General features: G+C 34.3%; 1 protein-coding gene across 1 annotated transcript; it reads left to right on the plus strand.

Annotated features, from left to right (window-relative positions):
* Positions 1–13,422: 13,422 nt before the first annotated feature.
* On the plus strand, positions 13,423–14,151 carry LOC124942882 (josephin-like protein). Its single transcript, XM_047483453.1, has one exon. It carries the CDS (start codon positions 13,579–13,581, stop codon positions 14,038–14,040), a length of 462 nt encoding a protein of 153 aa, XP_047339409.1. The 5' UTR covers positions 13,423–13,578; the 3' UTR covers positions 14,041–14,151.
* The last annotated feature ends 2,735 nt before the right edge of the window (positions 14,152–16,886 follow it).

A 16,886-nucleotide genomic window follows, 5' to 3' on the forward strand; every position in this document is an offset into this window, starting at 1 on the left:
ACACAACAAGTTATTTATGGATGTTCGGAGTTAACTCTCCTACGTCACCCCTTCTTCCAACAACCGGAAAGATTTCACTAAACTTCTTTGAATCAAATACAGCTTAATGAATAACTAACACTATGTTGAACAGAACAAACTCTGTTCAACATACAATATAATCAATAATATCTCTCGGCTAAATAGTGTTTTTGATTCTCTCTTAAACTTGGAAAATGATGTACAATCAGTAAGTAAAAGAGTGATGGGTAAGAAGAATTCAATTCGATAACTGGTAGACCGAGAGATTCGTTCGTTGTCCTTGAGCCACTATTTGTAGTAGAAAGAAACCAACGGTCGAATCTTCTTGCATGGACATGTGGCACACGCCCATTGGATGGTCGCCTAAAGGACAAAGTACAACAGACTCTGTGCTCATGGAACGTGGTCGTACTGAACGGTAGTGCGCCGGATATCCTTCTACAACTGTCCTATACTGAATAAGTAGTGGGAGGAATATTCGTGTATGTGGCGTTCATTCATTTGATGCAAATAGTTGGCGTACTGGACTGAAAGATAAAGTGGAGCAAGATTAGCGTACAACTACTTGATCGTGGGTAGACGTATGCTAACTTCAAATGGCTGCTGAAGGAGGTATTAGACGTGCTCCATTAGACTTCCAAGTCTAAAGGAGTTAGATGCCAACGTCTAACAGTGAGTTCCGTTAGACCACAAAATCTAATAGAGTTAGACTGCAACGTATAACTTCGCATCCCATTAGACTACCATTTATAATAGAGTTAGACTGCATCGTCTCACTACATATCACTTCAGACTAATTTGAAGGAGTTAGACGCCAACATCTAACTACGTGTCTATTAGAATTGCACGTCAAACTACGTATCTGTTAGACTGGAACGTCTAACTACGTATCTATTAGACTGACACGTCTAACTATGTATCTGTTAGACTGACATGTCTAACTACGTATTTGTTAGAATGAAAATGTGTAACTACGTATCTATTAGACTGGCACGTCTAACTACGTATATGTTAGACTAGCTGTAGACACTTATTTTTCACACCTAATTTTATAGTTTATGCTTTTCATAAATCTGAGTCTATAAAATTTTCTCGAATTCATTCACGGACTCATTGCACGATCTATATTAAAGACGATTATTTTTAGAACAATTGAGTTTTTTAAAATTATTGATTTTGGATTCTTAATAAAGTTAAGGTAGTAATTTGTGAATGTTACAACACTTGATATGATAATCAAGTAGTCGAAGCGATCCTGGCTATATGAATCGAACGAGCCTGCTTTGCCTTGAAGAGCCTTTGCTACGATAACGTTTAAGAGAATAAAATGTTGCTTTAGAGCCTTCTTCTTTCCGTTCAGCCTTATTTCAGAATCGTCATTTGAGAAGACCATCTTCCTCTCCGTGATAGTTTTTGCTAGAAATGCAAGATTAAAGGTATGGCCCTCCGTTGCAAGTTCAAAGAACTCCGCATAGGAAGATTCGTTGAAAGATATATGTGATTCGTTCACAGTTGCCGCAATGGATTCTCCGACCAAGACCGCCGACTTGAAAAACTCTCGAACTTCCTTCTCGTAGAATATAAACGAACCGCTGAGATACTTTCTGAGACCAGAATAATCCAAGGAACGGAATATATTAACCACATCTTGTTAATCGAAAGTGTAAACTGAGGAGAAATCCACCTGTAGAGTAAAGTGACCAAGAGTAATTTTCTTGTTATCCATTTGAGAAAATATGAAGAAGATGAAACGATTTCTTATAGAGAAGTTAAAGAAAACTAGGGTTCTTAAGAAATTAGTAATCGTAAAAGACTTCCAACCCATGCACGATGTCCTTAAATAGAATCCCAACAGTCGCATGGCTTAACCGTCACATTTAACACAAGGCGGCCCACCAATTTAATGTTAACACAAGGGGGCCCACCAATTTAATGTTAGACACCTTTTCTCAAAGGTAGTCATCATTAATTTTGAGGGTATATCTGTCAATTTCCTTAACCTTGAGAGACACACGTCTTCAAGTTACTAGGAAATGATTGTTCAATATTTTGAGCGGAAAATTAGATGACAACGCATAAAAGACAGCTATCCTCAATTAGTTCTGAAGATGAAGCGTCTAATAGCACACATAGTTAGACGTTTCACTTACTTCAACAATCTGTGTGGACTGAGCGTCTGTTAGACGCATGAGTCTATTAGACGCATGCGTCTAATCACGTGTCTTATAGATGTCTAACTATCTATTAGACGCAGACGTCTAATTACGCATGAACAACACATATTAGACGCGTGTTTGGTTAAACGTGAGCGTCCAACTACCCTTGTATTATAAACGTTTCAACGTCTAACCGTGTAGGTTTTCACCAAGACATTTCACATTAGATTGTGTAAGTATGTATACGTCTAAGTACTTGCTTTTATTTTAAACGTCCTCATTTAATAGACCGATTAAAGTCTGCGTGCATCTTTATTTACACAATAAGTTTCCCCCTCAATTTATGCATGAATAAAATGAATAAACAAATGTTTTGAGGTCCTCAAGACCAAAAATATTTTTAAGGAAGAAAACACTTAGTCCTTTAAAGTGGCGTGAGCCACTGTTGATCCTTTAGAACAAATCTTCAGAAGATTATGCTCTGATCTTCCTTCCCGTAGCTTTCATGTATCACCTACACAAGAAAATATTTACATATTTTGGTACCCCCATTCACTTGGGTCCTCGATCAATCAGTCCCTTGGGAATCCATATTTGAGTTATTCTTATGGATTTTCCATTTTGTGTAGTAATAAGTGCGTATGATTTTGACTTAGCAGACGCCTTCCTTCTAGCCACTGATCCCTTAACTTTGGAGAATAGTTTTCTTTTAAAACTCCTTGACTTTTTGTCAGGTTTTGGTTTTCCAGACTTACTAGCTGCATCTAACTTAAGTTTCAACCAGCTAACTGTTGGTGGAACATAAGTTATCTCATCCTTTAAAGTTAAATCCTCACAGCTTGGATTAGTTCCCGTATCAATTAAACTCCTTTTGACAAAATCTTATTGGCTTAAGCTTGTCAGTTGCTCAGGTTAATTTTTTAGGACTTATTTGAGTCATCGCTATCAAATCCTAGACCGGATTTACATCCAGTAGGTCTCAACAGACTAATCTGATATTTGACAGCTTCTTCAGACCTTGTCCAAGAGCTTACAATATAGGTTAAACGTTTGTTTTCAGAAGAAAGGGTTTGAATATTTTCCTTGAGAATTTCATTCTCAAATGAAAGCTCATCCATGTTTTCAAAAACTTTTGACTCGGAGGATTGAGAAAAAGGTGGTCCATCATTTTCAGATTATGAACTTGTTTTGTTTTGAGATTCTGACAGCTTTTTATACTCCGAGACCATATCATTTAGTGCAGCCACTAGTTCATCTCGTGAGAAGTCTTCTGGAGAGAGAGATCCAATACCTCAGATTCCTCATAATCTTCCTCTTCTCTTACCATGATGCAATAAACCTCTTCATCATCACTATCGCTGGATAATGAATAATCTAAGTCGCTTTGAATCCACTTGGCCTTGTTGTCTGCCACCATGAGGGCCTTCAGCTCGCCTTCATTGTCTTTCCTCTTCTCATCACGTTTCGGCTTTTTGCACTCCGACTTGTAATGACCTATAATACCACATTAAAAACACTTAACATTAGCTTTCAATTTGTTTTTATCATCATTGGCATTATTTGAAGAGCTTGAGGTAGGAATGCTCTTCTTCATGTATTTCCCAAATTTCTTCACGAGAAGAGCCATTGTGTCGCTGCTGAGCTGTTGGGCATACGCATTTTCTTCGTTGGCAACTGGTGATTCCTCGAAAGACACCAAAGCCTTGGTAATGATAGCGGATGTGGGGTACTCCTCTTCATTCCTCGAGTTCAACTCAAACTCATAGGCCTTCAGATCAGCAAGCAAGTCGAAGAGCTCCATCTTATTGAGGTCATTGGACTCCCTCATCGCCATAGTCTTGATGTCTTACTCCCTGGGAAAATCTCGCATGACCTTTATAAAAATCTCTTTGTTTCTATAGGTCTTGCCAAGATTGGATAAGGTGGTGATAATTTGACGAAATCTTGCATCAAAATCAGTCATCGTCTCTCCTGTACGCATCTTGAAGTTGTCAAATTGATGGGTGGCAGCCGTAATCTTGTTCTCTTTGGTTTGCGCGTGGCCTTCACAGAGTTGAGTGAGTCTGTCCCAAATTTTTTTGGCAGACTCACAAGATATGATGTAGTTGAACATGCTATCGTCAATGGATCTGTACAAGATTTCCATGGCCAAGTTGTCTAGATTGTTCTTCCTCTTATCTTCACTTGTCCATTCAAATTTTTCTTTGTCGATCTTAATGGGTCCTTTAGTGACAACACTCCACATGTCATCGTACAAGGAAGCAAGATGGGAACGAACTCTCTTCTTCCACACCATGTAGTTTTCTTTGGAAAACATAGGAATCTTGGAGGTGCTAGCATCTTTCGACATGATTCGGGTTCTTGTTGCTTGAGAATAGAAAACAGGGCTTTGATACTAATTGATAGGATTAGTATAATCAATAGAGACGAGGGTCTGACTATTGATAATAACTTCGGATAAACGGATTGATAGAAATCCTATTAGGGATTAATATCACTTTCTATTCTTCACAAACCTTCATAAACTCTTGAAAAATGATTTAAGTGTGGAACTGTTTGTTTGGATTTGAAGCATTGAACCAATGAATGATAAAAGACAGAAGGTAAAGAACATAACAAGTTGTTTATGGATGTTCGGAGTTAACTCTCCTATGTCACCCCTCTTCCATCAACCGAAAGGATTTCATTAAACTTCTTTGAATCAAATACAGCTTACTGAATAACTAATACTCTATTGAACAGAACACACTCTGTTCAACTTAAAATATGATCAATAATATCTCGCAGCTAAACAATGTTTTTAATTCTCTCTTGAACTTGAAAATGATGTTCAATGAGTAAGTGCAAGAGTGATGATTGAGAGGGATTCAATTCAATAACTAGTACACCGAGAGATTCGTCAGTTGTCCTTGAACATCTATTTATAGTAGAAGGACACCAACGGTCGAATCTTCTTCATGGACACGTGGCACGCGCCCATAGGATGGTCGCCTAAAGGACAGAGTACAACAGACTTTGTGCTCCTGGAACGTGGTCGTACTAAACGGTAGTGCGCCGAATATCCTTCTGCAACTGTCCTGTACTGAACAAGTAGTGGATAGAATCTTCGCGTACGTGGCGTTCATTCATTGGATGCAAATAGTTGGCGTACTGGTCTACAAGAGAAAGTGGAGCAGGAGTAGCGTACAACTAGTTGATCGTGGGTAGACGTATGCCAACTTCAAACGGCTGCTGAAGCGAGGCATTAGACGTGGTCCATTAGACTACCAAGTCTAAGGAAGTTAGACGCCAATGTCTAATAGTGAGTTCCATTAGACCACCAAGTCTAATGGAGTTAGACTGCAACGTCTAACTTTGCATCCCATTAGACTACCACGTCTAATGGAGTTAGACTGCAAAGTCTAACTTCGCATCCCATTAGACTACCACATCTAATGGAGTTAGACTGAAGTGTCTAACTATATATCACTTCAGACTAATCTGAAAGAGTTAGACGTCAACATCTAACTACGTGTCTGTTAGACTTACATGTCTAACTACGTATCTGATAGACTAGCACGTCTAACTATATATCTGTTAGACAGGTACGTCTAACTGCGTATCTGTTAGACTAACACGTCTAACTACATATTTGTTAAACTGGCACGTCTAACTACGTATCTGTTAGACTAGAACGTGTAACTACGTATCTGTTAGACTGACACGTCTAACTACGTATCTGTTAGACTAGCACGTCTAACTATGTATCTGTTAAATTGGCACCTCTAACTACGTATCTATTAGACTGACACGTCTAACTACGTATCTGTTAGAACGTCTAACTATGTATCTGTTAGAATGGCACGCCTAACTATGTATCTGTTAGACTAGCACGTCTAACTACGTATCTATTAGACTAGCACGTCTAACTACGTATCTGTTAGACTTGCACGTCTAACTAGCAACATTTCTAATTAGAGTTTTCTTAGACCACGTCTAAGTTAGCCAAATCTATTGCACCTGCATAAAAACAATTAGTCGATTTAGCTTCCTTCATATCTAAACATCATTAAAACTCAATTGATTAATATTTAGCATTTTTCTATTAATTAACTTTTTACTTAGTTTTTCTAAACAATTTCATCTAAGTTAATTAACTCTTAATTTTTCCCAACATACCCTAAACCGGATTTGCATCCGGTAGACATTAACAGACTAATCTGATATTTGACAGCTTCTCTAGACCTTGTCCAATAAATGACAATATAAGTTAAAGGTTGGTTTTCAGAAAACATTGTTTGAACCTTTTCTTTAAGTTTCTCATTTTCAGATAAGCTCGATCATGTTGTTTTCAAAAACTTTTGATTCAGTAGATTGAGATAAAATAAGTTTATCGATTTCAGATTTTGACCTTATTTCATTTTGAAATTCAAATAACTTTTTGTACTCCATGACCATGTCATTGAGTGCAGTAACTAAGTCATCTCGTATAAACTCTTCTGAAGAGAAATCAAATACCTCAAAGTCTTCCTCTTCTCTTACCATGAAGCAAGCATCCTCTTCATCATCACTATCACTGAATGAGTCATCTAAGTCGCTTTGGATCCACTTAGCCTTGTTGTTAGCCGCCATGACAGCCTTCAGCTCTTTCTCATTGTCTTTCTTTTTCTCATCACGTTTTGGCTTCCTACACTCTAATTTGTAATGACATAGTTTGCCACAGTTAAAACACTTCATGTTAGCCTTAGATTTTGTCTTATAATCATTGTTATTGTCTGAAGAGTTTTGAGTTAGAATTGCTCTTCTTCATGAATTTGCCGAATTTCTTCACTAAGAGAGTCATCGTGTCGCTGCTGTGTTGCTGGACAACCGTCTTTACTTCAATGGCAACTAGTGGCTCCTCAGCAGTCACCAAAGCCTTAGTTATGATGGTAGATGTGGGGTGCTCCTCTACATTCCTTGAGTTCAACTCGAACTCATAGGCCTTTAGATCGGCAAGAAAGTCGAAAAGATCCATCTTATTGACGTCTTTGGACTCCCTCATCTTATAGAAATCTCTCTGTTGTTGTATGTCTTGCCCAGAATAGAGAGAGTGGTGACGATTTTGCTGAATCTTGCATCAAACTCAAACATCGTCTCTTCAGGACGCATCTTAAAGTTGTCGAACTGTTAGGTGGCAACCGTAATCTTGTTTTCTTTGGTTTTCTCATTTTCTTCACAGAGTTGAGTGAGTCTTTCCCAAACTTCTTTGGCAGACTCACATGATATGATGTAGTTAAACATGTTGTCGTCAAGAGATTTGTATAAGAAATCCATGGCCAAGTTATCGAGGTTGTTCTTCCTCTAATCTTAATGTGTCCACTCAGATTTGTCTTTCTCTGTCTTGATAGGACCTTCTGTGACGACACTCCACATGTCATCATCTAAGGAAGCAAGATGAGCACGAACTCTCTTCTTCCACACTATGTAGTTTTTTTTCGAAAACATAGGAATCTTAGAGGAGTTGGCATCTTTATTCATTATTTAGGTTCTTTAGAAGCTTAAGAATAGAAAACGAGGCTTTATTACCACTTGATAGGATCGGTGCTAACAATAGAGACTAGGGTCTAACTATTGATAACAACTTATGATAAACAATTCGATAATAATCATATGAGGGATTAGTATCTGTTTCTATTCTTCATAAATCTTTTGAACTCTTAAAATGGATTCAAGTGTGGAAGTGTTCGTCGGTTTGAAGCTTTGAACCGATGAAAGGTAAATGGCAGAACGTAAAGAACACAGGGAGTTTTATGGATGTTTAGAGATTAAACTCTTACATCACCCCTTTTTCCACAACCGGAAGGATATCCACTAAATACTTTGAATCGAATACAACTTACTGAGCTAGCTAACTCTCTGTTGAACAGAACAACCTCTGTTAAACTTACAATATTCTCAAAAATATTCTCACAGGTAGACAGTAATTGATTTTTTCTCTTGAGCTTGAATGATGATAGAGATCACTAAGTGCAAGAATAAACTTGTGAATTAGTTGTTCGGTAATCCTGTAAGCCAATGATTCGTCTGTTGTCCTTGAGCATCTATTTGTAATAGAAGGACATCAATGGTCGGATCTACTTTGTGGTCACGTGGCAAGTGTTCGTTGAAAGCCGCACATAGTACCATAATACAGCAGTCTCTGAACAAATAGATCGTGACTGTAACGAACTGGATATTGTCTTGTACTAGACAAGCAATTGGAAGGATATTTGCGTACGTGGTGTTCGTTCATTTTATACAATTAGTTGGCTTGTCGGACTGCACAAAAGTGAGTGGAGCAGGAGTAGTAGACTGCTAGTTGATCGTGGTTAGACATATGCTTTCTTTAGACGGCTGCTAAAGCAAGGCATTAGACTTGCTCCGTTAGACCTTGTCCAAAGGAGTTAAATGTCCTCGTCTAACTACGCATCCTTTTAGACCAAGTCTAAAGGATTTAGACGTCCTTGTCTAACTACGCATCCCTTTAGACCAAGGCTAAAGGAGTTAGACGTCCTCGTCTAACTACGCATCCTTTAGACCAAGTCTAAAGGTGTTAGACTACCACGTCTAACTACGCATCCCTTTAGACCAAGTCTAAAGGAGTTAGACTACCACGTCTAACTACACATCCCTTTAAACCAAGTCTAAAGGATTAGACATCCTCATCTAACTATGCATCCCTTTAGACCAAGTCTAAAGGAGTTAGACGACCTTGTCTAACTACGCATCCCTTTAGACCAAGTCTAAAGGAGTTAGACGTTCTCGTCTAACTACGCATCCCTGACCAAGTCTAAAGGAGTTAGTCGTCCTCGTCTAACTACGCATCCCTTTAGACTAAGTCTAAAGGAGTTAAACAACCACGTCTAACTACGTTTCTCTTTAAACCAAGTCTAAAGGAGTTAGACTACCACGTCTAACTATGTTTCCCTTTAGACCAAGTCTAAAGGAGTTAGACTACCACGTCTAACTACGTGTCCTTTAGACCAAGTCTAAAGAAGTTAGACTACCATGTCTAACTACATTTCCCTTTAGACCTAGTCTAAAGGAGTTAGACTACCACGTCTAACTACGTTTCCCTTTAGACCAAGTCTAAAAGAGTTAGACTACCACGTCTAACTACGTTTCACGTCTATTTAGCCTAATTAGACAACGTCTAAATTAGCATAGTCTAATGCACCTGCACAAAAATAAATAGACAACTTAGATTTATTTTATTTAAACATCTAGCTTTATTCAATTTCAACATCATCAAAATTCTGTTGTTTAATGTTTCATAACATTTGTTTATTTCTAAGTTAATTTTTTCTTTCTTAATTAACTCTTTTCTTTACTTTGTTTTTAATTTTCCCCAACACCATATGTATTTCCTTATTATTTTTGCTACAGCTTGCGGGCAGAAATGGAATCCCCTCCAGATCAGTAGGGTTTTTAGAAACTCTTTTTGCTTAACTTAACAAATCGAACGGGCGTGCACGGGTCATTGGGATGACATACTCTTAAGTGTGTAAAGTATCCAACCCTAATAAGTTGTAGAATCCAAGATACCACAACCAAGGCAGTGTCAACAATCAATTCTCAACAATTGTTGTAGTGCTTCAACGATTATGAAAATCAGTCACTATAATAGAATAAAGAAATCAACTACAACTAGTGCAGATCAGTGCTAAATAATACTACACAAAGAAAGTAACCTAGCCAGAATCGCAATTGGAAATTTAAGCGAACAGAGCGAAGTATGTTCTATACTATAAACAAATCTACAAAAAGAAGACAAAAATCTGATGGACGATTTGTAACGTTAGAAATCACAAATGTTCAACAGCAAGTCGATACACACTTCAAGGGATCCAAGGTTGCATTATAATCATCCCAATGACCTCAAAGAACATTCAATGTCATCACTAGCAAAGGTCATTTTTGCAAGAAGATTGTAGTGGAGAAGATTCGTGGTAGGGTTTGAAAATTGATGAGAGACAAAATGAATAGTGTGAGTGCAGCGGGAAAAAATTCAATTTGTGTAAACTATTAAACTAAATTTAATAGAAGATTTAATTATTAATAATATATAAATATATATTATAAATTACAAGTGAAGCATGTTTCACTTCTATATATATTGTTAATAAAAGTGACGCAAGCTTCGCTCGATAGAAGTGAAGCAAGCATTATCGAGTGAAGTTAATTTGCTTCACTTCTATTTACAACATTACTAATAGAAGTGAAGCAAGCGCAACTGAGTGAAGCTTGTTTGACTTTTATTTACAATACTGAAAATAAAAGTGAAGAAAGAGCACTTTAGTGAAGATTGTTTCACTTTTATTTACATAGTAACAATGTAACAATATATATAAAAGTGAAGCAATCTTCACTAAAATGCACTTTTTGAGATTTAACTTAGAAGAAATTTATGATTTTTAGGTTCCGAATTTTTTTTACCCGAATGAGATATAATAATATAATATTAATACTGTGTTTTGATTGTTCCGGAATAGAAGAATAAAGAATTCAGTAATAAAAGATCTGGACTGATAATGTTTTATTCTTTCCACGACACCTCTTAATTGAGGGAGTTCCTCGCGAATAATAGGTAAATGAGTTGAGTGCGAAAAACTTGTGAGCTCGACTATAAAATGTTCGAGCTCGGTTCTAGGGCCAGATTTATTTGTTGGCGAGAGAGACTATTGCCTCATGGCCCCGCCTATTAAGTGGCCCAAATTTTTTTATATTAATATATATATATATATATATATATTATATTATATTTAATATGATGCAAAATGCTCGCCTTGATTTCTACTTGCGTAACATGGCGATTGTCATCCCCAATTCCCATCTAGCCATCTCATGGCCTTAAAGGTATCAAACAATTCCAATCCTTCTTAATCTGATCATCTGCATCAAATCATGTTGATTCTTTAATTTGTTGAACTTACATGCTGAATAAAGAAGTATTTTTTTATAGACTTGTGTGATTTTGTTAAGATGTCTTAAATATGTGAAGCTTTAGCGCTTTACTTGAATTAATAGATTTATTATTTGTTATATTATCAATGAATTTTTGGAATTTGTAGGCGAGAACTCAAAATCATAGCAATTAATTATAACAGATGTTCTAATATATTGAAACGATGAAATCCTAGTTCTATACTTCTATTGCTTCATGGTATGAATGAAATGAGTTGTTGAGTTAGGTTGTGTTGATTAAATTAACTTTGTTTGAAAAGAGCTAGATGAATTCAATCTTTATTTGATGAAATTGTAAATTGTGACAATTTCAGAATTTGTCAACTACAAGAAATTGGTTGTAGAATTGATCTTGTGTAAAATGCCTCCTAAAGATTTTTTTTTTTTTTAATTATTGGAAAACTAGCATGACACAACACAATAATGACCCTCCAGCTTAAACTAAAAACGCTTTCAGATAGAATCGAACTCGTGGCATTTAAGTCTTTTAAACTGACTCTTACTATTGGGCTACTTTGATGGAATGCCTCTTAAACATTTGTCTAAAGGTCAAAAGAGAAAATTGAAATAAAGGGATGAGACATTTATTCAAAGTCAAGATGATGATATTAACAAATATTTTAGTAAAAATAACATAAATAAATTATAATGAATTTGTAATTTTCTCTAAGTTAAAATATAATTTTGATAATCTTCCAATTTGGAATACCCATTTAAACTTATTATCTATTTCAACCATATATATATATGTTTGTTTTTCATTTATAGTGGGATTTACAATATATATATTTTTATGTTCTTCATTGATTATTTATTTTAATACTTTTCTTGGATTAACTAATGAGAATCAGTCTTATGATGACCTAATTGTTTTTGTTTATGTCTGATTGTTTCTCATAGTTTACCTGAGCTTGGATATCATTATAAAATAATAAAAACTAACTTTTTTTTAAATGGAATGTAAATTTTAATATATATATATATATATATATATATATATATATATATATATATATATATATTTGATAAAAGTTGAACAAAAATATCAAAAAGCTGACTATATCATACATTTAGGGTCGTTTGGTAAAGGTATGAGGGTTTTGAACTGTTGGTATAAGTATTATCCTAATAGTAAATAAAATATATTGTTTGGTTTTTGACTTTTTATTCTTTTATACACAATCAAAATGCTGAAACAAGTTTAACCGAGAGAATGCGGAGTTATAAATATTACCACCCATACCCAAGATATAGGATGTATATATGTATGAAGAATTGATTTAGTTATTGAATTAGACATTATATGATTGGTTTTTTATACCTATATTTTAATAAATTGTTTAAATATTTTCTTTATGAAATGAAGTGTCATTTATATCCTGATAAATATTTTTATAATAACAAAATAATAATTTATTATGTATAAACTCAATAGTGTAGTTAAAATAAGAAGATTTATGTTTAAAAATTAAAATTATAGTTCCATTCTCAATTAAAGATTTATTAAGTTAAAATAATATTATAATTATGGTTCCAGCTAATTTTTTAAATTAAAAAAAAAATATAATATGTTTAATTGTGCCTAATTTTATTAAATTGAATTTTGATATTAATTAAAAAAAATATTATGTTATTATATAAAATGCAAACTAATAACTTTAAATAAAAGTTAAAGGCAATATCTAATCAAACTCATAAATCATAAAAACAAGATAAGTGATAGGGATGAATTTAACTAGGAGAATGAATAGAAAATAATTTGTCACTATATTACTGGTTGAAAAAATAATAAACCGTAAAGAAAGAAAGAAAAAAAAAAAATTTTTTACCAAATAAATGTCCAAGTAATTTCTCTTCCAATCATTTTTCTCAAAACAATAGTAATAAAGGTTATTGTTTAAAATTATAAAAATTTAATTCATAAAAATAATTTAATTGGTATTAGTTTCATAAATTAATATATATATATATATATATAATTATTATAATCATAAATAAGATAAATAAATATTAAACTAATATTCAAATTTAATATTAATATTAATAAAGGGTAAAAAAGTCATAAATAATAGTATTTTTAAGTTTATAACAATCAATTTATAACATTTAAACTAAATAAATATAATTCACATAATTTTTTTTAATATAATTAAATTTTATATATTAATAATTTTTTTATAAATGATTAAATATAATAATTAAAATATTAAATAATAATACAAATAAATGAAAAAATATTAATAATATAAAAAAGTAAACTTATATTTGTACTCTAATTAATTAAAAAACAAACAATAATAAGCAATATACAATCAAACACATTTAACTGTTACATCACAATGTCCTATTTAATTCAATTAATACATCGACACTTCTCTCCCATAATTAAACCTCTTTTCTCTCTCTCTCTCCTCATAAAAAGAGGGGGCTCCGTCCAATGGCAACGACAGTCACCAAGCAGGGATGCTCAAGACAGGTTTCCGGCAAGAAATTCTTCTTCTTTGACGGGACCAAAAGAAATCCATTGTCATCTTCATCGACAACAGCCAGATTCAGGCTACCCAGAAGAACCCCGACATGTCTTTTCCCGCTTAGATTCCTTAGGCAGATCGGGAACAAGGTAGTGGGTGCCCTAAACCTGTTCTCCGGCAAGGCCAACCGGAGAACAGGACCTTCTTCATCATCGGCGGAATTAGCGAGGTCAAAGCCCATGTCAATGGCACCAATAATTGATTCACATAGAGCAGAGGCTATTAATGATTGTATTGAGTTCATCAATTCTTCTACTTTGCCGAGGACTGATTCAACTTCAAGGAAAGAAACAACCTCAATGAATTCCACTGAATCAATTCTAGGGGCAGGGAAAGAAACAACCTCAGTAAATCCCACTTGTTTTTAATGTATGTATTATATATGTCTTATCACTAGAGAATAACAAACCAAATTCTATAGTGTAATTAATTTGTCCACATCTTTAGGTTGTATCTTGTTTTCATTAAAACAAAATTGTTGCAAGAGATTTTTGGTTTTATAAAAGAATTATGGTTATTTGATATAAAAAAATAGAGGGTTATATTAAAGTTTATTTGACAATAAATGATTGGCTAAATTTTAAGTATATTCAAATCAGATGTTAGTGTAAAGAAGTGAGGAAAGATCTTATTGAATGAAAAGTTGAATCTTTTGGGGTCATTTGTCACATCTCTTGCCTGGGAAAGAAAAAGACTTTAAGTACCAAGTTTTGTTTTGGTTGGCCTTTAAAAGGGGGTCTATTGATCAGATAAAAGAGTGAAGAGATATATTGTTGAGGATTAATTACACTAAGTGTCCAGTGTGCCAATATTTGAAAGAAAGCTTGAATCATCTTATTTTTGCAATGTTTTTTTTAAATGATTAATACAATTTAAATATTTAAAAAAATAGTTTAAACACAGAAGGATGAAGTAATAAAATGAGAAATAGAGTTCAAAATCAAAAGGAAAATATAAAACAAAAAGTAATACAATTAATTGGCTTTATCTCTAGAAAATAAACTATGTTTGAAACAAATTAACATATTTTCTTGATTCAATTTACACCATGTTGATTTCATTTTATGTACGACTTCTTAATTTGTCTTTGGAGGCAACTCATTACAAAAGTGTAGCGTAAGAAGCTTCGTCTTTGCTTCCCTTTATTCATCTGGAGGTAACTTAACAAATTAATGTCATGATAAGTGGTGTCTTAAAGGTAGCCAAAAATCAAAGATTGGATTGGGTTGAAATCTCTCTAATATAGGAGCAGTTACCACCCTTGCCACAAAATAGAAAAACGTGAAAATACATTAGTTGTCCTAATTTTAGTTTTTAAAAAATGTGTTTTTGGTGAGATTTAAATATGTGACCAAATTAAAATTCACGTCTTACATCTTAAACCACTGCTCTAAACATTTTTATGTTTAGAGAATTAAGTAAACTAAACTAAAATCTGTTTTCTTTAAGATGGGAGCCTCGAAAGATGGGCTGCTCTAGCCTAGGGGCTTGCTGGGCTTACCCAATGGTGGCCCTGTATAAGAGGATCACAACTAAAACTAAATTGTTGGATAAAACATTTTGTTTCACCTTAACTGCTTTTACACCTCTATAAGTGTTGTTTTAGTGCTCTAATATTGAGTTAGGAAATGCATGATAAGTTTCAAAAGAATTGTAGGAACAAATTTGGACTACTCTCGTAATTCTGATTTTATATATTAATTTTTGTAAAAATTAATTACTTAACATCTTCATCTAGTCTCCTAATTTAATTGGAAAATAAAATCTGAGTGTTTTAATGATTAAATTACATGTTCATATATAAATGATTTATATTATTATAAGAAGGGAGACTCCCACAAGATGAGTTGTGCTACTATTTTATTATTTTTTTTTTGAATTCTTTGTAAACAAAATTCATTAAATAGAAAAAATAGAAAAATAGAAAAAAAAGTATATCCTAACATTGTACAATTATCAAAGTAAAATCTGTTGGAGAAATCGAATAATAGCACCTGTTTAGCAATTCAAAAATAGACAACCTACAACAAAGGTCTAACAATTCTTTTTCCCCTTCTGTATAATTAAATAGGCAGTCAATTCAATTGATCATCAAACAATCAAAGAAAATAGAGAGCAAGACACCAAGATTTTACGTGAAAAACCCAAATTAGGTAAAAATCACGGGACACTTCGGCCACTTAAATCATCCACTATATCAAATGGGTATACAATGTTGTTCAATACAAGCTTAGAGGTAATCTAATAAAATTATCAATTAACCTCATCCTAACTTGTCATTCACATACATTATCATCATCACTAAAGTTGGCTAATCAAATGGAGAAGAGATAAAAGGAATTAGAAGAAGACCATGCTACTTCAATGGAGAAATTGTTGTTTTAATGGAGGAAGAGTTGCTTCAATGGAGGAAGAGGGAGAGAGAACCAATCAACTGCTGTGTTTTTTTTCTTTAATTAAATATGCTCTAATGGGCTTTATTAATTTGTCAGGCCCAGCTGCCAAATGAGCTAACCCAACAAATCTCCCTCGTTAGCGCAACTTCGCGGGCTCGAATAAACCCGCTCTCTCCCGACAATCTTCAAACTTGTCCTTAGGCAAGGATTTCGTAAACATATCAGCACCATTCTCACTTGTATGAATCTTCTCCAAGTTCAGCTCTTTTGCCTCAAGCACATCACGTATCCAATGATATCTCACGTCGATGTGTTTGGATCTCGAATGAAAAGCTGAATTCTTTGAGAGATGAATGACACTTTGACTGTCGCAAAACAAAGTGAACTTCTCTTGATTTTGGCCCAACTCTTGTAGGAACTTCTTCATCAATAACATCTCTTTACATGCCTCAGTAGCTGCAATATACTCAGCTTTTGTAGTAGACAAAGCAACACACTTTTGTAACCTTGACTGCCACGAAACAGCACCTTCTGCAAAGGTACCCAAAAATCCTAATACATATTTTCTTGAATCAACATCACCCGCCATATCAGAATCTGTAAAGCCTTCCAAACTAGGAGTATCACTTCCGAAGCATAAACGTACTTTCGAAGAACCTCGAAGATATCTGAGAATCCACTTAACAGACAACCAATGTTCTTCTCCCGGGTTTAAGAGATATCGACTAACAACACCAACTGCGTGTGTTATGTCCGGTCTTGTACATACTATGGCATACATAAGTCTACCAACTGCAGAGGCATAATGTACATTATTC

This window comes from Impatiens glandulifera, chromosome 6 (assembly GCF_907164915.1).
Source record: "Impatiens glandulifera chromosome 6, dImpGla2.1, whole genome shotgun sequence".
Taxonomy (NCBI): Eukaryota; Viridiplantae; Streptophyta; class Magnoliopsida; order Ericales; family Balsaminaceae; genus Impatiens; species Impatiens glandulifera.